At 38.1% G+C, this 24,233-nt stretch overlaps 1 protein-coding gene across 5 annotated transcripts in view; it reads right to left on the bottom strand.

Moving 5' to 3' along the window:
• The window catches only part of PIEZO2 (piezo type mechanosensitive ion channel component 2), a 450,496-nt gene that overhangs the window by 36,869 nt on the left and 389,394 nt on the right, over window positions 1-24,233 (bottom strand). For 4 of the 5 annotated variants that reach the window (XR_006778951.2, XM_045793888.2, XM_045793887.2 and 1 more), the window contains 7 exons: window positions 23,994-24,115; window positions 22,934-23,005; window positions 18,614-18,720; window positions 13,279-13,393; window positions 8,141-8,200; window positions 4,670-4,836; window positions 3,549-3,715 (listed from right to left, as the gene is read on the bottom strand). Coding sequence is in view for 4 of the 5 variants with exons in the window: in XM_045793888.2 (XP_045649844.2) it covers window positions 3,549-3,715; window positions 4,670-4,836; window positions 8,141-8,200; window positions 13,279-13,393; window positions 18,614-18,720; window positions 22,934-23,005; window positions 23,994-24,115 (810 nt within the window). In the remaining variant the exon portion in view is untranslated. Of the gene's footprint in view, window positions 1-3,548; window positions 3,716-4,669; window positions 4,837-8,140; window positions 8,201-13,278; window positions 13,394-17,262; window positions 17,362-18,613; window positions 18,721-22,933; window positions 23,006-23,993; window positions 24,116-24,233 lie in introns of all 5 variants that reach the window. The other variant, XM_045793889.2, reaches the window with a different exon arrangement.

Consider the following 24,233-nt stretch of genomic DNA (forward strand, 5'->3'; position numbering starts at 1 on the left):
ACTGTCTGCAGATTTGGTAGCTTCCTAAAGCAAAAAACTAGAAGTGGAGCTCAGCCATTAAGAAAAGGGCAGGCGTGTTAACTCATTTATTAATGACGTAACGAACCTTCCTGTGTCTCCCGTTTCTTTAGGTTGAAATAAAAAGTACAAGATGCATTAGGAGCTAATTTTAAAGGTACTGGTTTTCTACTAATAAATTCATTGATTGACCACTTTTAAATTTGGGGTATATTCTAACAGTCTTTGTTAAAAAGTAATCAATGGATTTAAATAACTCCCACCTCATGGTTTTTGAGCATGGGTACATTTTTATATTTGTAATCTTCGGTCTGATTTAAAGGCAGTTACTTGATTTTATTTTATCAGTCTTCTTCTTCCTTTTTTATCCCTCTTAGGTTATGATTTATAATATTAAGTTAATTTCTTAACTGGGCATGTTGTCAGTTGTTATGCAGTTAAAAGTTACTAATACAAGAACCAATTATATTTATTTTATGGACCACTTATTTTCAATCCACTCTCTAATACTCTCTTTGATTTGTTCGATTCTGAGTTTTGTTCTCAAGCAGCTATGCTTAAGCTGATCTTAAGGTCAGGAGGCCTGTGATAACTTTGAAAACTTATGGGAAAAATTTGTATTTATTTGTACTTTTTCTCTTTTGGAGATAGTATATCTCAACAATTTTTCTCATCTTACCATTCTCCCCCTTTTTTGAAAACTAGTTGTTTGGTCATGGAATAGGTTATAAAGTGAGTGGATTTGGAAGCTGTGTGATCCCCTGTGGACCTTCATTCACCCCTGTAACAAAGAAGCAGCATCTTGAATATTCACTACATTCAGACAATTTTTTTTTTCATTCAGATAAATCTTGTCTCCCCCTGCATCTCTGCTGACACACATGTATTTTTGCAAACTTGCTCAGGCAGTCTTTATTTATTTATTTATTTATTTATTTATTTATTTATTATTAAGGGAAGAGCTACCATGAAGTAACTTGGTAGAATGTGGATAAAAATGAATTTTCAGTTTTTGCATAAAAATGAATCAAAGAGAAAATAATTCTGTTTAAATTACTGATCTATATAGAGAAAATTATTGCAAGAAGAACAAATTTAAGAAAGTTGGCAGCTTTCAAATAGGACAGTTATTTATGGTTTGCAAAAAATAAAAATAAAATATAAACCAAATGATTTTTTGTCTCAATGGAGTCTGCCCAAAGAGAATGAAGCTCCCCTTTCAAAAATGCAGATTGTGGGGCATTTTCAGGAAGACACACAAGGGGGCGCTTGCCTTCAATGGACATGACATTAAATTTTCACTTTGTAACTTTGCTATTATTAATGGTTTTGGAAATTACTGATTAAGAAATGTGAGTATGTTTGGGTGGAGAAAGAATGAGAAACTTTCATTAGCATTTCCATTGTTGTAATAATCGCTTATTTTATTCTAGAAATTAAATGCATCTTGAACAGGATCTCAACAAATAAATGTTTTGACCTTGAAAGTCTTAAGAGTTTCTGTCTTCGATGTCTCTTCTCACAGAAATCTACAATAGTTGAAATATATCTGTTTCTTTGGAATTGACAAATGAGCAAAGATTATTCCCAATTTAAAGGGAAAATATAGTGCCTTTTACTATCCCTTAAAGGACTTTAAAAGACTCACTATTTTGGGGGAGGGGAAGTGGGCAGGAAGGGATATATTCAAGCAGAATTTTATCTGTACAAAAATCACATTTAAATCAATATATGAATACATGTGTTTTTTCACAAATAAAAATGAGGTTTTGGGATACATTCTATTTTAAACCCTGACTTTTTACTCAACGCAATGGAAATATCTTTCCATACCAATAAATATAGATCCGCATCAATAGGTAATTTTTGGGTAGCAAGACAACAGGCACAATTGGAGAAGCTCAAATATAGCAATTTAGCAGCAGTGAAACATAGCTCTTCAAGGTAAACCTTTTTTTTTTTTTTTAACCCACCTTTCCCATTCAGGCTGCAATTTCAACTTGTGGTTATCTATTTGGGATTTGGTATCAATAAAATAGTGTCAGCTCCCTCCCCTACCTTGTCCTGTAATATAGTCAGTATTTGCAGAGGACCGATATTGCACCAGGCCTCTGCGGCCCTGCACAGTGTACGACGTGGGACTGCAGGCCATCCAGGAGCTTCTAAGACAACAGGGATGCAGGGCGTGTCTGCAGCCCTTTCCACAGCAGGAATCCCGACTCCGGCTTCCATGGATAATCCTATCAGTGGGTCTTTCTTCCCAGACTCCAACTACTTAGAGGTGATGTATCTTTCTGTGTCTATCTCAAAATCGAGTTTGAGGCCTGGCATGGAGTAGGTGCTTTTAAACATGTTTAATGAAAGCAACAAATGTCCTCGTGATAATGTTCCTGACCTATGAAGATCTATGCAAGGTGTGATTCATCCAGTCTAGCTCATCATCCTAGGCATGTCAGCCTCCTCCAAAGACAGGACTTCCACTTCAGCTCAGAAGCCAGCTCTGTGCAATCCACAGCAGCTGTCTAGAACACTGAGGCAGAGAACTGGGGAGGCTCTACCGGGATAGGCAGTGAGAAAGATAGGTCATTCTCAAAGTTGGCCTGGAGTGCAGGGAGAGGCCACGAGAGAGAGGCAGCACAGCAGGGTGGTTGAGAGGCTGGGCTCTGAGCCGAACCGTGTGGTTTTGGATCCTGGCTCTCTTTTCCAGTACTTCCTAGCTGTCTGGCTCTGGGTACTCTACTTAACCTCTCTGTAACTGAACTTCGTGTTCTGTAAAATGGGGATGAAAACATGCATCCTGTGGGGTCTTAGAAGGATAGTGAGGTAACCCATGTACAGTGCGTCCTGCTGGCCCGTGGAGAGTGCAGGGCCCCTGTACTGAGACAAAGCTCGTGATCACAGGGGCCAGGGAGGATGGAAGCTGACAGAATCGCTTCTTGAATTTTTATTAAGGATCACAAAGTAACAATTCTGAAAGGAGAAGATCAAAGATAGCAACAGATGGTAGAAGATTCTAGTATAGAAAATACTCTGCGGGGCAGCATTTTTTCAAAGGAATTCAAGATTCAGCCCTTGACACAAATAGTCATTTGGTAATCGGGAAGGCTCATTCTTACTTGCCTCCAGCTTTCAAGTCTCTGTCTTGTGCCCATGAGTCATACTGGTATTTCTAATATGGTCTATTTTTTTAAAAATAGGCTCCATACTGGGTGTGGAGCCTGATAGGGGGCTCAAACTCACATCCCTGAGATGGAGACTCCTGGTAAGATCGAGAGTCAGAAGCTTCACTGACTGAGCCACCCAGGTTCCCCTCTGATAGCCTATTACTGATACCTGATTTTATCTGGCCTGATTGAAGGGAGGACAGTATTCCTTTCGCTTTATTGCACACGGGGAGGTCGCCCAAGGGGGGTGGGGATCCATGTACGTTTTTGATTAACTTTCACCTCACACATTCATTTCCCATATTGCTGAAGCCCAGCTCTTTTACCTTCGGCAAAAGCAAGCCCATTGTTTAGAACGTGAAGTACCTGGAGATACTGTCATGTGAATCTAAGCTATCCATCCTGTGGGCTGTCTGTGCACCGGAAGCAGCGCCAGGACGCTTGTCAATGGTGTCCAGTCCAGACTCTCTGGAAAGGTTCATGATGTGGTTCTGGTAGTACATGTGGATGCTCTCCCGAGTGGGAACATTGCCCTGCAGGGGGAGACATCGCCAGAGTTCTTACTCGCCTGTGCAGCCACCTGGCATCTCTCAATACCTCCCAGTCCGCACTCCCACCTTGCGCAAAGATTAAAACAGCTAGTCAAGGTGGGGACTGCTGTTAACTCATTGCATTAACGGCTCCCAAGATCACTGGGTAAGGCTCAGAAGAAATCCCTTCTTGGTTATGGGTAAAGATAGTCAAAAGGCACAAACCTCCAGTTATAAAATACATAAGTCCCGGGGTTTTCATGGGCAGCATGGTGACTGTACTGCATATGACTAGAACTTATTAGTTCCATCACAAGAAAAAAAAATGGAAACAACGTGTGGTAATGGATGTTAAGTAGACTGTGATCGTCTTGCGATATATACAAATATGGAATCATTATATTGTACATCTGAAATTAATATGTTATAGGTCAATTATATATCAGTAAAATAAGATAAAAACTTAAAAAATCAAATCCTTTGTTATATGTAGATAATTTGGCTAGGTGATAGATAGTAACTTTTTCAGAAACAGACTATGAGGTTCAAATAGTATCTATAAACTGTATATGACTATATTTTGTTGCTCTGCATATATTTTAATTTTTCCTCAGAAAAGTTTCAGATCAAACTTCCCAGACTAAACAACATAATCCTTCATGTGACAGCAGAGTCTGTGCACCTGCACACGGGGGAGGGGAGGGAACAGAATGAATAAACTGGCCGCTGTCCCAGGACTGTGTGCGCGTGTGGGCGCGTGTGTGCATGTAGTGTCTGATTATTTTAATTCTGAGTATGGAACAGATTTAAATATACAGAAAAACAGAGGGGTTATGTAAACACTGTCTGAAAGACAGACCGTAGATTTTGTATTATCCTATTTGGAGCTCTGGACACTGACTTTTAAAATCTTTATAATGTGGGAAGAAGCAAAAAGAGTTGTACCAACAGTGTTACCTTTTTAATTTCTCTGGTCAGCATGCATCTTTCAATTCTCAGAACTGTAGATATATCAATATGTTCCCTTGAAATGGAGTTAAGCCAAGTTGTGAAACTATCCACTGTTGCCAGAAACAGAACCCAGGTGAATTTCAAAATATTAAATATCCTCTTGATGATATTATCTAGGAAGAAGAAAAGCAACAAGATTTCAAAGGAGCAAAATGCCATCGGCCATTTTGCTGTTGGGTAGCACAGCGATGTTTTACCAAAGGCAGACCTGGTTTCAGACCTGCATATCTAATACGGAGTGACGCCCAAGACACTCCGCATGATGGGGGGCGTGGAGGAGGACAGGCAGTATAGGAAGTTATGGGTAGGTCTTTCTACACATGCACTGTCGGCATCAAAACCAAACTGGGATAGAATTTTTATCCTGTGGTCAAAACATCAGTCAGAATAAGTCCATGTACAGATAACAGGTTTGATAAAAAGTAGAGATTGCACTCAAAGATATTTCTCTTATTGACACGGGGATAGAAACACAGTATCTGTTCAGGAAACTGGGTCCTTTAATGTTTTTTCTATAAACTTCTTTTCTTAAGTAATGATTATTGTTGGAAACAATTCTATTGATTCAGTAAGACTTTTGATGCTTGGTACTGCAGCTGCATTTCAGTTAAATCACCTTCCAGCTATTGCATAAAGAGCTCAGTATGTATACTAGGAGCATATTGATACTACTGAATTATCTTCTTTATTCCTATTTCATTCTACTGAGCTGTGCCAATGACAGAATTCTGCACATGGGATTGATCCTGTGCAAACCAACAGATGCTGTGGAATCCTGGTGTACTTGGCTTGTCTTCACTGCCTACAGCTGCCATGTGGGGAGACTGATAGAACTGTCCAGCATGGTAAGCTCAGCTCAGATTGCCATCATAACTGGACATCATCTGGGTGCAGCACACGTGCTCTCTTGTGCCCTCAGGGAATTCCACAGCTCCCTGACCATTGTTAAGGTTAGAGGACGTTCCATAGCCGTGACCTAACTTATTTTAGGTCAGAATCAAAATAAAAGAGGGAAGATGGCACCTTAACTGTCTTGCTCCTCCATTCCTGTAAACCAATGGTTTCTCAACAAGGAACCCTTCAAGCCATGCCACCAAATTTTGATCCCTGTGATATCTTTAATTTGCCATTTAAAAAATTTTGTCTTATTAGCGATTTCAAACATTGACTGCAGTAAAGTGAATGCCTAGTGAACACCACAATGAATTAAAAGCTGCCTTAGTATTTATTAACAAAACCCTAAAACACCAGCACCACTACCACCACCAAGAAAAACAACTGTTATTCCTCAATCTTCCCCCAATCAAAAGAACCACAGTCTGACTCTGAATTTAACTTTATAATAGGGGGAAAAAAGTGATTTGTGAATTGGGTTGCCTACGAGGAAGGCAGAATTTCTCCCAGGGAAAGGTTTGCTCTTTTCAAAAGGAGAAGCATCGAAGGGAAGTTTATCTATGGACGTTGTGGCCTCAGGACAGAGTCCAGGTGGGCAAGGTAGAGACAAAGAAGAGTTGAACAGTTCTACCTACTGAAGGAACGGGAATCTTGGAGTTGCCAGCTGGTACCTGGGGAAGAAAGCGGGAATGATCTAATGAGCCAGGCCCCAGAGGCACCAGCTGGGGAGAGACCCACTGAGGTACGAATATGATCACTGGCTTTCCCTTTTAAGTTGTAGCCTGCCTCTGCCATCACTGCCCCCCACCCCTGCTCTCCCCCAAAGCTTCTGTAAAATGCTGTCACACCTAACAGTCTTCCATGAGGCGTACTTCAGAAAGTAAGGAAATGAGAGTATCTTCTGTTGAGCAAAGAAGCCCAGGAAGGGAAGAGCTGCTACATGAAGCTGAACAGAGGGAGGTCCTGCAGATTTCACAGAAGACCCATTCTGAGCCAGAGGTGGCCTGGGGCACCTATATTGCTCTTGCCCCTCCCCCCAACCTGTTTTGGGTTTAATCTGAGGAAGGTACATATTTTCCGCAGTGCTTTGGATGGAATCTCTGGCTGCATTGTGTAGACATAAAAAGAAAGTCTGAGCCCTGGAGACTGAAGGACTTGGGGGTTACACCTATTAATAAACTTTAGCAGCATGTCACATTTTGGACAATTTATTTTTTTTCTCATGTTCAAAATGATTGCCTGAAGTTGTGATGATACATACGATTATTTCACAGTTTTGCAGAGCGTGGTCCTGATGGTAAGATTAAATTGCTGTGCTGGAGACATGAATAACGCACAGTTTCTTAAGTCGAGCGATCACAAACTAACATGAGAAACTGCACTTTTAATTTTTATTTATTTCTTAGCCAGAGAGGCAGTAAGGCACAGTGGTGAAGGGTACCCACCCTGGATTTAGACTTTTTTGGGTTCAAATCCCAACTCTACCCCTTAGTGGTTGTGTAGACTTGGAAAAGTTAGCTAATATTTCTCTGCCTCAGTTTCTTATCTGTAAAATGAGGGAGAGGGTTTTTGAGGTAAACAGTGAAGATGCCTAAAGCTCTTGGAAAAGCGCCCAGCAGAGATGTGTGATCTAAAGGGTTAACTACTGTTATTGTATGTGGCTGTGCAGCAGTAAGAGAACATCTGGCTCCCCATATGTGTGAGTCAAATACTCCGGAAATGGGGTTCAGGTTTAAAAATTGTGCCAACGACGGTGTTAGACAGCCTTGGGGAAGTCTCATTTTGGGCCAGCAGATGGCATTGTTGGAAGTACCTGCTGATAAATAATGCACACAGGGATTCCAACCCTGTGACAGTGTGGAAATGGCATGTTTATGGAATTAGAAAGGATTCTGAGTTCATTTCATGTGGAAGCTTTGTTTTGCCTTTTTTTTCTTCCTTCATGGAGAAATCTTCCTCCCAGTCACACCTATGTGAAGCCCAAATGACACCATGACTGAGCGGAGTTAGAAGACATGGATTCGGTCCCTGACTCTGTCACTTAGTAGCCCTAGAGTCCTGAGCAAACTCACTGGGAACAGGTGTGCCCTTCGTCCAGTGAGGACTTTGACCTAAGCTTCTAGGGTACCTCTCATTTCCCCCACTGTACTTCTCTCACTAAACTCCTTCTTTCTATGTCCTTTAAAATTAATTGCCAGTATTTTTTTGTGCTTTTCTTTTGGTGGCTTCCATGGGACATTTATAATTTGCTCCCCCAAATCCCCTTTCACAGGTATTTGGGTAAGATAATTTACAAACTGACTCTGATCCAACATTTAATCCAACAGTGTAAGGGTCAGATCTACTTTAAGGAGTCACTTGGAAATTTCACTAGAGATGAGATTTCAAGGGACACTGATTATTTGGCCAAAGTCCAGAAACAGTATTTGATGAATTATTTTTAGGCAGCCTTCCATGACATACCTTCTGGGAAAGCAACATTTTCAAATTTCCCCCAGCTCATATTTGTCTTTGCTTGGTTACCTGGTCCATCAGATTTCTTTTTGACTGGTTCCTCCTCTCGGTCTTCCCACTCCACAGGACCTGCCCGGTGTGATCAGTAAACAGGAGTTAGATCCTTTTAGGGTAAATCAAGTGTCAACACTACTCTTCTGGACTAAAAGGAATTTTGTAATTAAATCTAGAATATTCTGCCTTATTAAAGAGTTCTTGGAGAAGAGTTGTAAGAATTCATAGCTCTCAGATTCTCTTTACTCCAGAGTAAGAATCACGTGTAACTGGGTATGAGTGAAGTATAACCCACTGGCTAAATCCTGCCAGCTTCCTATTGTTAAATGGCCTGTGAGTTCAGAGCAATATTTTGGCATGTGAAAATGATACGAAATTCAGATTTTAACAAAGAGAACCACTTATGGCCTGTGAAACTTAAAACATTCACTATCTGGCCCATTATGGAAAGAGTGTATTGACTCCTGATACATACCATGACATTTTAATTTTGAATACCTTGAGGTCATGTTACGTATTTTAGTGTGTCACCCAGTAGTATGATATTGTAGGGCCCCATTTTATTTTTTAGTCTCTTATTTCAGGCTAAGGATATCAGATCTAGCAAATGGAAATATGGGACACCCAGTTAAATCTGAATTTAAGAAAAACAACACATTTTTTTTAGTTTACGTCCCATACCACATGTCCACATTATACTTAAGCTAACACATTAATTGTTATTTATCTAAAAAATCCAGCTATCACTGGGCCCTGTAGTACTGGTAGTACTAAGACCCTTCATGAACTGACTTCAGTTAACCTTTCCAAACTTATTTCCTACCATGCTGTTTTCCATCACATCTTGTCTTTACCAACTAAGCTGACCTGCTCTTTACCTTTCATATACAGTTTGCTTTCTTTTGCCAGAAGGTCAGGCTCTATTAGAGCACTTCTTTATGAAGTACTTCGTTTCTTTATACTCTTGGCTATAAGTCCTCCTTTCTTCTTCTGGTCTCACACTATTTTATCTATGCTTATTTTTAAATGGAACTCTGCAGTTTCCACATCATTAGGGATTTTTCCCCCTATACTTGTGTTCCCCATTTGTCAAGATAGAAAGGTTTGGAGTCAGGATGTCTGTATGAATTCCAGACCCATCTGGATGGCTGTGTGACCTTAGGCCACTTCTTTTACTCTCTGGTATTTCATTTCCTCATCTGTAGGGCAGGGACAATAAAATGTCCTGGACCGTTGTAAGGATCAAATGAGTTACAGCCTACAAAGCACTTATAATAGCACCTGGCACTTCAGAAGGGCTGAATCGACGCACTTCATCTGTCTGGAAGGAATCTGGAAGGGACGAGCCCTTCTACCAAAGAAGAAGGGCCTAAATAAATATTTATTAAAGGAAAAAATAAACATCTATTTTTGTCCCAATACCTTTTAATTGTTGTTGTTTTTGATCTGAAGGTAAACATTTGCACATGAAATTATCTTCATTAAACAGAATAATGAGATATTTACAGGATGACTAAAAACACATTTTTAGAGCTCATCAGAAAATTTCCTAAGAACAGATGTCGGAGGATAGCAAATATGAATTTGGGGGGAAAGAAGGGGATAGTGAGGGGTAATTTGCAACACTAAGTATTAAAACTAACTTGATAGCTACTGAACTCAAAAATAGATGACATTGGCCTGGAGCTAGACAGTAGGATAATGGATCAGAGTCCAGAGTCCAGAAATAGACCAAAGAATAAATGGTAGCTGAATATGGACAAAAGTAGCATTCAAATTCACTAGAAAAAGGGAGAATAATTTAATAAACAGGGAGAGCATTAATGCCTATCTATGTAAAAGTAAACATGTTAGATCTCTACATCACAGAATAATAAAAATTCAAAATGTAACTAAAACTGGGAGGACATAAAGGGAAACATTTGCATAAATATCCAGGGGAAGACTTTCTTACACAACACGGAAAGACTGAAACTGCAAAAAGAAATCAAAACCTCTTTGACATCAGAAAAAATTAAAAATTGTTTAGATAACCTGAACTACCAAAAACTAAATCAAAAGATAAGCACTGGATGGGGAAAAAATACTTGTAACACATGAGAAAAGGATAATATCCATAATATATAAATATTCCCTAAATCAATAAGGACAAACAACTCAATAGAATGATATTATGGAAAATGATAAAAACGTTTAAACCTCAGATTTGGAAGTACAGAATACCATGAAAATATGAAATAAAAAAAATGCTCAGTCTCATTAGTTAGGTAAATTCAAATGAAAATAAAAGCCATTTGTCATCCCTGCGAAAGATAAACAATTATAAAAAAATAACAACATTCTGTAGGATAAGGCTATAGCAAAATGGCTACATGTAGTTTACATGTAGGAGTGTAAATTTCTAAAACCTTTTCGGAAAATATATATTAAAGTAAAGAAAATCACATCCCCTTACTCAGAAATCCCATTTTTTTATAATCTCTTCTGTGGAAAGCCTGTGTTCTTCCTGAATTTTTGTTTTGCATTTAAAGATACACACACACACATGTATGTATGACTGTATGCATTTTTGTGTGAGGATATCTATGATAGCATTATTCATTGTGGCAAAAATTTGGAAGCAAACTTAATGTCCATTAGTGATGGGATAGTTGAATAAATTATGCATATCCATCTTGTAGACGATTTTGCAGCCATTAAAAAAGGATGATATAGTTTTATAAATACTTAATTGGAGAAATGTTCATGACACATTGCTAGTGAACATATCAGAGTGATCTGTATAGCATGAACTCGTTTTTGAAAATAAGCAAAGGAAAATTTGCCTGCACACATTTACGTACACACACCAGTAAGGAGTGGAAATTAGCACCGCACATGTGAGGACTTGGCACCTGTGGGGATGGGTTCCCATGGCAGATTATCACATCTACCTCTTAACTGTTTGACTTGTTACACTGGCCGTGTCTTCATTTTGTCTTTTATTTATGTTTTATTTATTTTTATTAATATTTTTTATTATATTATGTTAGTCACCATACAGTACACCCCTAGTTTTTGATGTAAAGTTCCTTGATTCATTGCTTGCATATAACACCCAGTGCACCATGCAATACGTGCCCTCCTTAATACTCATCACCAGCCTATCCCATTCCCCCACCCCCCTCCCCTCTGACGCCCTCAGTTTGTTTCCCAGAGTCCATAGTCTGTCATGGTTCATTTTGTCTTTTAACCCAGTAAAGTAAAATAAAATTAAGGCTACCAGGAGGTAGCAGGGAGCAGAATGGTCAAAGCGGAGAGAGAGTTTGTAGTTAGAATTCCATTAGTAATTATGCTTCCTTTCCTTTGATTTTTGAAGACATTTTTAATTTGGCAAGAAAGTCTATGTATATTTTCTTTGTAAAGAATCAAAAGATAACAGATAAGCCTAAAGTTCCCTAAAATCATACCACTTAATCTCAGTCTCTCCACAGAAGAGACTCCTCCCCTACTCTTCTCCCAGAAGTAACCACTGTTATTAATTGCTAAGTATTCTTCCTGATCTTTCTCTTGCATTTATACACTATTATATGTGTCCATTAAAAATGCAAAATACTGTCTTGAGTAACGTTCACTTCCGTTATTTCATAAATGGTTTTATAATGTGCGTGCCATTTGAAACATAATACTTTTCATTTAAGAAGATGTCAAGTTTAAAGTACACTTGAGTCTGGAACAACACAGGTTTAAACTGTGCAGGCCCACTTATAATGCTGGTTATTTTTTATAAATACAGTGCAGTTCTGCAAATATATTATGTCTTCCTTATGATTTTCTTGATAGCATTTTTTCTCTAATTACTTTATTGTTAGAATACAGTATATAATACATATAACATACAAAATACGTAGTAATCGACTATTTATGTTATTGGTAAGGCTTCTGGTCAACAAAAGCCTTTTAGTAGTTAAGTTTTTGGGGAGTCAAAAGTTATACAGGATTTTTGACTGTGTGGCGGTCAGTGCCCAACCCCCACATTGTTCTAGGATCCACTGTAATCCATCTCATTTTTTAAACTACAGAATAGAATTCCAAGTTTTTGTTATTAACAAATAAAGTTTGATAAATATTCTTAGACATAGGTCCTTGTGCACATGTGCAAATATCATTTCAGGTTAAGCCACACATCTAGAAGTGGGACTGGTCTGTAGTAGGATATGTACAAATAACATTTTTTTTAGATATCAACGTATCGCTCTTCAAAGTGGACGGACTACTCCACTACACCATTTATAGTGTTGTATGGGCTGTAACTCATACAAACACTTATCTTCCCCCTAGCTCCAAACAGTGATATTAACAAATGTTTGGGTTTTTGCCAATCTGATAGGTAAAGAAACAAACAAACAAGGAAAACAGTATGTCAAACGGCTGGTCGTGTTTCTTGTATTAGTAGTGAACCTGGGCTTCTTTTACCCACTTCTGTTTCCTAATCTGTGAAGTGTTTTTCATATCTATTCGTCCATTGGGTTGAACTTTTCTTTACTGCTCTTTAGGAGTTCTTAGTATATCCAGAATACTAATCTTTAGTCTGATTACATATAATGAAAATATTTTTTCTCAGTGCCCCACTTTCACTTTGCTTTTGCTGTACAGTTGTAGCTTGGAATTTTTCCTGTCTTCAGAAATGTGTTCCTATTGTATGTTTTCAAATGTAATGTTGAATATGGCATTGGTAGTTATGCTCCATTTTTGGCTCCTGATGCTGTTTAAGTGCGTTTTTCCTTTTCTTCTTAATCAGATTTCCAAAAGTTTATCCATCTTACTATTTTCTTCAAAGAACAGCTTTTCACTTAATGATTGACCTTGTCTTGTATTTCTTTTCTGTGACTTAACATCTGCTTAAAAAATTAATTTTTTCCTTCTACCTTCTTTGGATTTATTTTGCTCCTCTCTCTTCTCATTTTATAAAATGTATCTTAATTTAAATTCATGTTTTTACTTATTCCAAGGGTCAGACATGAGCAATGATGGACAAGTAGAACTCTGCATACTCCTTAGAATATGAGAATGATGTTCCTCCAAAAGCGTCTGTCCTTTGTAGTTTCCTTTGGTAGCTCAGGGCCACAAGAACAGAGACTGCTGGGTGGACTCTGCCTTCACACAACACTTACCCTCTCCAGAGCCTTTTCTCCTTCTCTTCTGTTCTTCTCTTGCAGACCTTTTTTTCTCTTTGCGTCTCTGTCGGAGTGCTGTTTTAGGGTCAGTGATCCAGGCTTGGTAAACAAACTGAAGGGGGAAAGTTCAATTATTTTCTGCCTTTTTAATAATTTGAATGAAAAGAGAAGGGACCAACACCAAACTTTCTGACTTTGGATATATATATATATTTTTTTTTTCTCCCAGCACAAGCTAGATCTCCTGCTCCCATGTCCCTCAGTATTGTGAGTTGACCTGTGCTATTTCCATTATCATGAAATAAAATATGAAAACAGATGTTGGAGGAACATATTTCATTTGGTATCACAATCATGAGATACTTTGGGTAACCACCATTACTCCCACGTCCCCTTGTACCACCACCACTTGCGAGAGTTACTGAATCTTTTGTAGGACATAGAATAGGAATAAGCTGGGCACTTTGCTAAGTGTCCCTGGAGTAGTTTTCTCCCCTTGCAAATAAACTTTGAGTCAAAAACAAAATGTCCTTTATGCATTTACTTTGGAAAAATAGTTTTGCACATTTGATACTCTCCCTTGTGAAAAACAGCTATGACCAACAACTTGAGAAAGGGTTTTGTAGATTGATTAGTTATTGGAGAGGAAAAAATAATGTGATATTAAGGTTAAGGAGTTATTCCAGAATGTCATGGAAGGAAAACTGTGGTGCTTTTGGTTGCCTTTGGTCATTTTTTTTCAAGACCTGAAAATGGTTACGTTAATATAATAAAACCGATAACCAGCATAGAGCAACTTTCCACAGCCCACCCACCAACAGTCTCCCAAGTCATGCAGAGGAACCAAAAGAAAGCCCTGATACACAAAGTCAGCCATCTGTAATCATGAAGCCAAGCAGGCATGCCCCTCATGCACCCACAAACACGCCTGGGTCTCAGGGAAGCTGGGTTTTCTATTACGATGGTAAAGTTAAAGGAACATTTTGTGGGGGCACTTTGTAAACCCAGACACTTTCACTGTGTTCTGCATTATTTTCAGATTTCTGAAATCTTTGAAAAACACAGTGTAAGCAAACCACTGGCATGATGATGTCAGTAAAAAAAAGGGGGGGATCCAACTTTTCAAGGTATGGAAATGTAAAGGTCGTAGGTGACTAAGGAGGAACATTCCTTTTTTCTCACTCGTAGAAATCTGAATCTATGGGGAATTAGCACTAATGGAACATCCGTATTATTTCTGAAAAATAAACCCAGAGGCAAAAAATAATCCTATTTTATGCCAAAAATGTTTTTTGAAAAATGAGAAGATGAACTGACTCTGGAAGAAGGACGAAATGAAAGAATTTACGATAGATGTGTACTGAGCATGCTAACTGGGAACTCCATCAAGAATATCGTTGCCACGTATGTAAATTCCCTTGCTTATTAAACCTGCCACCTACCAAAAAGAATGGCTTTGAGGTTTAGCACATTAATAAGCAAACTTGTTTCAGCAAAATATTGATTCTTTTACAAAAATCTGAACTGCTAAATGCAAGAAATTTTCAGGTTTTAGAGCAACATGTGATGACAATTCCTTTAAAGAAAGGGTTATGACAATATTGGTTTTAGATAAAGCCAAAATCCTCAAAATAGAAAATAAAAAAGTAACTCAGGATCTGTGAATCCATTAGGTGTATAAGTTGGAGGAATTCTTTTGTTCTGGAGGAAAATGGGGAAGGAGGGTGAGAAGGAGAGAGAGAAGGGGCATTTAGGACAGAATTGCAGAACTCTTGAAGATGGCTGAGTGCCATTATCAAGGAAATTCCTGGTGCTACCTATGATCCCTAAATGATTAAGCCCATCAGTGGTTTCTCACTGAGATGAGAATTTACACAATTCAAATAAGGGGAAACAAGAGTCGGGGAGAAAATCTTATGAGGAGTCCCTATTCATAGGTAAATTATCTTAATGTTGATGTTTGGAACTACAAACCCTGTATAGGGCCAGGAATGTTTGATAGAGGGTCAGTCTGGCTGTTTCAGGAAATGATGATAACAAAGTAGGAGGAAAGATACCAATTCTTACTGAGACAAGAAATAGAAGTTTCTTACTGGAACCTCTCAATTCTCACAGTGTAGCTATAACTACCATCCAAGTTCATGGGACACACACACCACTAACCAAGTAGAAAAAATTACATGAAAATGTCCATAAATGACCTTTAGTTTCTTCAAATTGCCACTACTAGTCTGCATTAAGATAAGATAGTTTATCTTAAATTTTATGTATGTATTTATTTATTTATTAACTTCATCTTAAGTTATATCTTAAGTCTGATCGTGTGATTTTATCTTAAGTTTTATCATATATGTTGGGGGAAATGAGGTTCCTTTTACTGAAAATGTACGATGCAAAAAGCATTTAATTTTTAAAACAGGAGAGACCCTTACTGAAGTGGATGGAGATTTTTCACTGAAATTGGTAAAATTTAATAAACTGTCCTTTAATTCATGTGTGACCCAGGATTTTATGTTGTCTGTAATAAGGTTTTTTGTTTGTTTTTGTTTTTATCATATATATATATATATATATATATATATATATATATAAATCTATCTATCTATACCATATCTTTTATATATATATATCCATATATATATGGATATATATATCCATATATATATATATATTTTTTTTTTTTTTAAGAAAGGGAGCTGGGGGACGGAAGGGGAGAGGGAGAGAGAGAATCATAAGCAGGCTCCATGCCCAGTGTGGAGCCCAACATGGGACTTGATCTCACAACCCTGAGATCACGACCTGAGCCTGAGCCAAAGTCAAGAGTCAGAGGCTTAACCAACTGAGCCACGCAGGTGTTCCTGTTTTTATTTTTTAAAGTAAGATGGAGAATAATTATGTTTCAATATTTCATATAAATTCTTGAATATGAGTGGAGAGAGTTATATGGTTGTCATAAAAGGGAAAAAAAGAATCCTAAAGAAGTGAACACATTGAATATTAAACTAACAATCATTTAAAATTTTTAAAATGGGAGGAACCTAGTAGTTTAGACCCCCTACTCAAGATGGACCAGCAGCTGTCTTTCCTCTGGGTGCTCAAGAAATATTCAGAATTCTAAGTGCCTTAGGCAGGACCTGCTTAATTTACATAACCTGCATTTAAATAAGATTCCAGGTGAAATGGGAGAAGTGCTGGTCTCCCTCACTATCCAAACATCTGCTTAAGACATGAGTATAAAGACCGAAGAGTTTAAGTGCCTGCCCCAGACTACACCAACAGAACCAACTTTCTATAAAGTACACGAATAGTAATTCATTATTTATGATTTTCAGTAATGAGTACTACAGCATAGGTAGCTGGATAATTTCTGCTGTGCATTAGATGAATTGACAAGTAGCTTTCTCACAGTTTATTCCACACTCTCTGGGGTGATGTTGGAGTGAGAACCTACACAGCCTTTATCCAGCAGCACAGCCTCAGGAGGGGTTGAACTAAAGTCAGAAGAGTGAATGGAAGACGATATCCAATTTAGGGAAGATGGAGACTTGAAAGGGAAGCCAACAAAGAGATGGAGCAAAATGAGTCTTTTATCAACTCGTTTGTAATTTTACCAGCTTTCTGAGAACAATTATCACACATTTTACACATCATGACTGATGCATGCAACCAGATGTGACCCTTTTAAAATGAGATGTGACTTAGGCAAAACTACAAGAAGGACAGAGTAGACGTTTATCTGCATTTTCTCTATGTTTCGACAGGCTCTGGTGTGATCTGAAGAACAAGAATCAAATAATAGGAAATTTGGCTTCTCAAAACTCTCCTTGGAAAGGTTTGCCTACTACTTTAAGTTCATATAGTTCCTCCATTGTACGATCTATAGAACAGGGAAAATGCAGATGTAGGGCAACAGGGATCTGCTTGTCTAAAGTTCTGCGGAGCAAAGGGTCACACACCACACATCAGTGAAACATCAAATACCTTTGCAGCTCTGATTAAATACTGAAGAATAGTTTTGGGAAGTTTAATGACAGACTTTGGCAAGGCTAAAATGGCCGACGCAAACTTCCCAATAGCTCTCTACAAAGAAGGACAAAGCAAGAGTGATTAGTAGAAAAACACCAATGACTAATAATTTAATATATGATGTCGGTATGAGTTCGTCTCTACAATAACATCAACTAGGTTAAAACGTGCCAATCACTGAAGCTAGAATAAAATGTGCTCTGCTTATAGGTTAGGAATAAGGAAAATAGTCACTGCATGTAACCCATAAACATGGCGAGGATGATCATGTCTTCTCCTTTGCTGAGTGGGGGAGTGATGGTTATAAGAAAACTCGTTAGAATAAAAATAAACAAGTCATTAGTATTTGACAAGCCAGCCACACACACGCACACAGACACTGTCTTCAAGAAACACACTCAGGTAGCAATGGGGCCAGTGAGGAAGCATCAGAACAAGGTGTCCCACAAATAATTTAGTTCTTTAATTTCATTGGGAATACAGGGGCAGATGTCACCCTCCAGCTTGAGAAGACCTGGCCAGCAAAGTAACAGTGACCTTTTCATGGACACATCATGTGGCTTGATGGATATCACTCTGTGTCTTGGAGTATAATAACTGAGAAATAATAGTCCTAACATGTGACTCCTTCATAAAAGAAATATATACCAAGCTTTCACCCCATATGTAACTCTACTGACCAGTTCTCATCTTTAACAAGCATTGATTAGACATTCCCTGGATACACCATACTGGGCTGGTGGGCTATATAACTAAGAATGATCTGGCAGGTTCTGAAAAGGAAAGGTAATTTAGCTGAAAAAATCAGAACTGTGCTAGCTATTTTCAGGATTTCAATCAATTCTCAAACCCTTGGCAACACAAATGAAATGGATTTTCAAAATTTGAAGTACCATTAAATGACCATTTGTTTCAAAATAAACCAAGTGCTTTAATTTATGATCAACTACTTCACATATCAAAATATAAGTCCCCTCAAGCTATCCAAAGTGATGCCAGAGAAGTCTTCTTCACCCCTACTTGTAACAGAAAAATAAAGTTCATCCCAGGAAGCTTTATTTTTTGTTTATAGCATCAGAAGGTTTTTTTTGATGCAAGTGAATGAAGACCTGGTGGGAACAGTGTTCTTGCAGTAACTATACTGATGCTGAGAGCAAGCGGCATTACAGTTTAATGAGGAATAAGCTTCTGGAAGCTATGACACACATGAACAATGTGGCAGAAGTCTAGGCCTGCAATCAAGGTCTGTCAGAAAGAAAAGCTCTTCAACTAACAGAGGACCTGGTTTTCCCAACCCCATAATTACCTGGAAAGCTGACCTTCTTGGAAGTTCTTCATCTTCCTTTTTTAATTCTTCCTCTTCCTCCTCTTCACTATCCGTTTCAAACAAATAATAATCTCCACTCCTGACCACTAAGCAAAACAAAATATTTACTTATTTCTTGAAAGAGATATAAGATCATTAAGGGCTTATTAATGAAATACCCCCCAAAGATACACAAACTGTTCACAAAAGATCACAGCAAGAGATGTTGGTAGGGAGGAAAAGACAAGAGATGAAGAGAACTCATTCTGGGCTAACCCTACATGGTGTTGGCATGGTTGGGTCTACAGAGCATGAGGCCTTGTCTACACCAGGTAAGAAAACCGGCCACTACTGGGTTCATCTGATAGTTTCTTTCTTCTTCATTGTCAGTTTTACACAGATGCATCAGATCAACTCGGCAGCAATCAGTTTTGTTACCAAGATGGCCGACATAATGGATGGAAAACTGTTCAGGGTTTCACAATTCAGACAATTCAGCAATTTGGGTCCTTTAGACGAGGCCAAAGTGAAGTGAAGGACTTGGTGTTGTCTGAAGGGGTCAAGTGTGTGATAGAAATGCCAATCAGGATGATTGAGGACCAAGAATCAGCATCACCAACTTCCACTTCACTTTCTACTGTGCAGACCTGGCTCCTCCACATGTGACACAGGGACGTGACATATATGGCAAGACCAACAACAACACATTGCCATGAGGAGGAAATGGGCAGGTAACATGAAAAAAAGAATACAACCACAAAAACACCACCACTGCACTCTGGCTGTTTCTACACGTAGCATGGGACAGACCGAGGCAGGGCAGACAGGGTCCATATGGTTTAGCACTGTTGGGCTTCTGGTCATCATAAGACACAAAGCACAAACAGTACGGATTGCCCTTGTCTTGCCTGATATTTTCCCTGCAAGAACATATTGCTGTGCTAAAAGTTAGGAGCAGAGAAAGCGGAAATGTCCAGAGACTTAAAGAAATTTGAGAATCCAATCTTTATTGGTTTGAGCATTATTTTAAGCTTATCAGGGAAAAGAGACCCAGCATATACATTTCTGATGCTACAACAACTGTACCATCATTGCAGGAAAAAATATGAATATTTTCAAGTTATATTCAAGTTTTTAAATGCTGAGGTGTCTTTTGGATGACATCACATGATGTCTTCGGTTTCTTTTGGATTCGTATTTGTAAGGTAATGGAAAACCTTGGCTTGTTTAGAATTAGTTGCTTGAATATCACTAAACATGGTCAAAAGGTAAATAATTTTGCCCATGATTTCAGATGTGTCTGAAGCCTCCATCCATGAAGATGCAGAGTGAATGAATTGGGCCTTATATCCTTGAACAGAAGCACTGTAATTCGTTACTTTTATTTTGAAGAAAGAACCAGGCCCAGAATACTGGGTCCAGGCCCAAGGGAATAAATGCAATACAACATAAGTAAGAATAAGCAAGAACAAACCAAAGTTACAGCATTACATTTGACAGTGGGGAAGACCATTAAAGTAATGCCTTCATGGAAGCTCAGACATTTGCAGGAAAGTTACATAGACTCTATGTCACATGGTCATTTGGTAAGAACAGAGTATTACAAGATTGAACATTTTACCCTCATTATAGGCTCTAAAATCAACAATAGCTTAAATTGTATTCAATCATACCTTCTATGACTTTTACTCATGTGGACACAGGGAGCTCAAACAAGTGTTCATCTCAAGCACTCCCAACACTGATTTGATCATTTAAAAAATTATGAATTTGTATGTGAGAAGTAGAATTAACACATTTTAAAAAGCAGGAAATGTTTAGGAAAGTGTCCTATTCTTTTGTAAAATGTTATTGAAGTAAAAGTTGGAAAACCACAGAGAATGTTTTCTTTATTGCTAGCTGCTAGTAAGAAGTAGAGAAGCTCTTGCATATACATTTGTTAGTTCAGAGAGAGATCCTGCCTGCAACCCGTGTCCATGAACATATCAGGGATATTGATGTTATTGCTGCACTGAGTGTGGAAATAACCTTTAAAATCCTACCGCCTGTATCCCCAGAAAGCTGGACCTCGATTTCAGATAATTAATAATGAAGCGAGGCTTGCCATTGCTTTAGACAGTACTGAATTGGCACAGAGACATACTATCCTCGAATGGAAGGTATCATTGAACAGCAATAATGCGATCGTATGTGTGCACATAGGTATGGAAATGGAAGGTTTGCCACCTGCAAACTATGCTAAGCTCTTGACTGCTTGCCAGTAGTATGAACAACATAGCAACATTATTGTATCATCAACAGACTTACACAGGTATTTCAACTACACATATTCTCATTCTCCGCACTTGCATGAAATATCTATTTAAAAGCCCAGTGACTCTAGAGATCAAAATAAGGGCTTTCAATAAAGTGCTTTCAGGCTTAAAGATAAATGTCAGAACTCATCATGGTCTAAAAAATAATCCACTTATACATTCTTTTCCTTTCCTCACAAGCTTGTAAAAGGAAACATATTTTGCCTAAAAATTTTAACACCACGGTCAGAATCGGATTCCAAACTATGAATTACACACATTCCTGCATTATTGCACCAAGAGGTGTTGAAACAAGGCACGTTTAATTTAATACCAGTCTTTAAGAATTTGATATAATGAGGGTGAAATGAATCAGAAAACTAAAGTTAATAACTTTCATAAGAAGTTCTTTAAATTATTACCAACTTGTAAGATGATTATCAAAGACCATATCCAATTCCTTCCAAAATGCAATGTTTAAATTGAGAAACAGAACCACAACTATGATTGCAATGGGAATTGAACCCAGGTGAAAGAGAAAACATTCAATATGACACAATTTTGAAATGGATAGGTCTGTCTAAACTAGCAAAGGGCCCTTTAAAAACAGAAAGGCACAGTTTACTTGTGACTTGATAGAAATAGGCTTATAGTGCACTGCATTATTGGACTGTTATTAGCGTGACGGACATGGCCAATGAACAATAAATTAAAGAGTCACACAGAATTTCAACCTGAATCTTTGTCTTTTGACTCAGGAGCAAAGGAAATAAAACTTTTTAAAACTCATGGATTTTTTTTCTGCCATAAGGCTAGAAATTCAATATTTGGGATTAAATTTACTTACATCCTGGTACACTGAGCAAATTTTGTACAATACTTTCTGAAATTGGCTTGCTGATTAAAAAAAAATAATTTGGGGTGAGAGAAACCAATACCATATCTCAGTGATGCCAAGAACTAGACACAGCAAAATTGGATCAATTTGACTTTCTAGTGATTCTGGAGATCCTGTTAGTAGAGTCTCTCCCACCATCTTGCAATGTTGTGGGCCTCTGTGATAATTCCTGTCTGATCACATTAGCTAGGCATAAAAGCCTGAAGATATTATAAGTAATGCACAAAATAACTAATACTTATTCCATAGTCTAACAAGTGTAAGGAAGGTCAGATCGAAATGGATCACTCCATTCTAAGACCATCCAATGGCCAATAGTGAGCGATGTTTCGTATGCTAAGCAGAACAAAAACAGCCGCTGAGTTCTGTAATTCTTCATTCCTTTTTATGATCAGGAGGAAAACAGTAATTCTCTGTGACTGTGAAGCTCTGCTTTTCAAAACCTGTTGTCTGCCTTTGCTCTTAACTGGTCATGGATGAGTTTGCCGCTGGCTCTGCAGCCATGCCACATGCTAGGTTTTGGATTGGGAGTGTAATTTGAGAGCTTTTCGAAATTGGGGAAGAGGCAGAGTGAGAAAGTGAATGCATTTTAAGTGATCCTCATCTTTATATTCGATAAATTGCCAAACAACCTTACATGCAAATAAAATCAAAGCTCTGGGGATGAAGGGAGGAGAGACTCATTGGCATCCATGCCTAGTGCCTTACAAAGAGGGTCACAAATGCTTTGAACTGAATGATCATTCTCCCAGGAGGAGCCAAAACTCATTTTTAATAAGGGTTTTCAGCCATAAAACAAATACATATCAGCAGAGCTCTAGACCTCAGAATCAGATAAAATGGTAGCAATTCTTCTTCCCTTTCTGAGCCCATAAATGGTGCTCGGGAGTGTCAGCCACATGTTGGGCTTTCTTCAGCCAACATGATAACCAGCTGATTTCTCTGGAAGATCCCATCTCCGGGGCCCAGAGACCCATTCACATAATAATTTTCCTACACTCTGACCCCCTATCAAGTCACAAGGATCAAACCATGCATGAAACACACAGGTCACAGGGACGCCTGAATTCTGGTCAAGGATATAAGGGTTAGAATCGATGAAATTGTAAGAGGATCAAGAAAACCTACTGGAAGCATGATCAACCCAAGGCCGCCACCACTGCTTTTTTTTGCCCTTGGCTTTCTGTTTGTCTGCTTCTCCTAAAATAAAATATGTCCAAATATTAATTCTTAGGAAGTGAGAAAACAAATTTTGAAAACCACGCTTTAACAACTCAATTGTCAAAATCTAGACAAGTCGCACAAGTACATCAGAGGTCAGGGAAAGGAACTATATTGAATCTGAAATGTTTACACATATGAGCAAGTTGATTTCACAAGACAAATACTAAGTGTTCTATGAACGTTATGCCACATTTTCACTTTCTTTTTAGTATTGCAGGGCATATAAAGCAACATACAAAAGAAGGGATTATCTCTCAAAAAGGCATCTCACACTGAATTCTCCATTGAATTAACAGAAAAGAAGCATCACCTAAATTTTGTAAGACAATTTAGTGGCAAATAATTTGTAAAAATGCATATATTCTGATAACCAGAAATTTCCTTGTGATTATTTTAAAGCATGGTTGGAAAAATATAAATTTATTGGTGATTAATAGATGCTATGCACTGGAAAATACCATGCATTATTTCTCCATTCCCTTCAATAGAAAAGCATGCAAACATTTATAAGAAGACCTTTTAAACTTAATTAAATATAATAAATCCATAATCAGATATAATAAATATATATTTCATTTTCACTTTCATTGGAACAAACACTAATTGAAGGCTATCTTAACTACCATTATTCAGATGCCACATAAAATATGCATACATAATTCATTTTTGTATGAAATTTATAGAAATCAAAGACAACAAAGACTGTATATCTGAAATATCTTCCCTAAAGGAATAGATTATATCAAATTCATGCTCACTTCTTCAGAAACCCATCTCTGTGAAACAAAAGCTAGGTTATTGTTTGATTGTATTGTTTTGCTGAAGAGGAGATACTCATAAAATCATGGAGTCATTAAATATGTCCTTTATGAAACAGATACGTGTATCCCATTACAGCCCTACCCATCATCATGCTATCATTCAACTGAAGTTACTTGAACAAGAGGGAAATGTCTTGACATACTTTCATCATCTTCTTCAGAGAGTTTTTGGATGTCTTGGCCTTCCCCTGATTCCTGGGTCAAGCTCAGCATCCTCTCCTTACCCTTTTTGTATTTCTGTTGCCTGGCTTTGATGCGATCCATCCTGTAAAATAAAATAGCAGCTGCAATGCCAAGAACACACCCACAGTCATCAGATGGTCAGTTTGGGTTTAAACTTGTATGTGTGAGATTTATGAACGGTTTTTTTAATCAGCAACAAG

This window comes from Ursus americanus, chromosome 19 (assembly GCF_024610735.1).
Source record: "Ursus americanus isolate L20-20 chromosome 19, mUrsAme1.1.p, whole genome shotgun sequence".
Classification (NCBI taxonomy): domain Eukaryota; kingdom Metazoa; phylum Chordata; class Mammalia; order Carnivora; family Ursidae; genus Ursus; species Ursus americanus.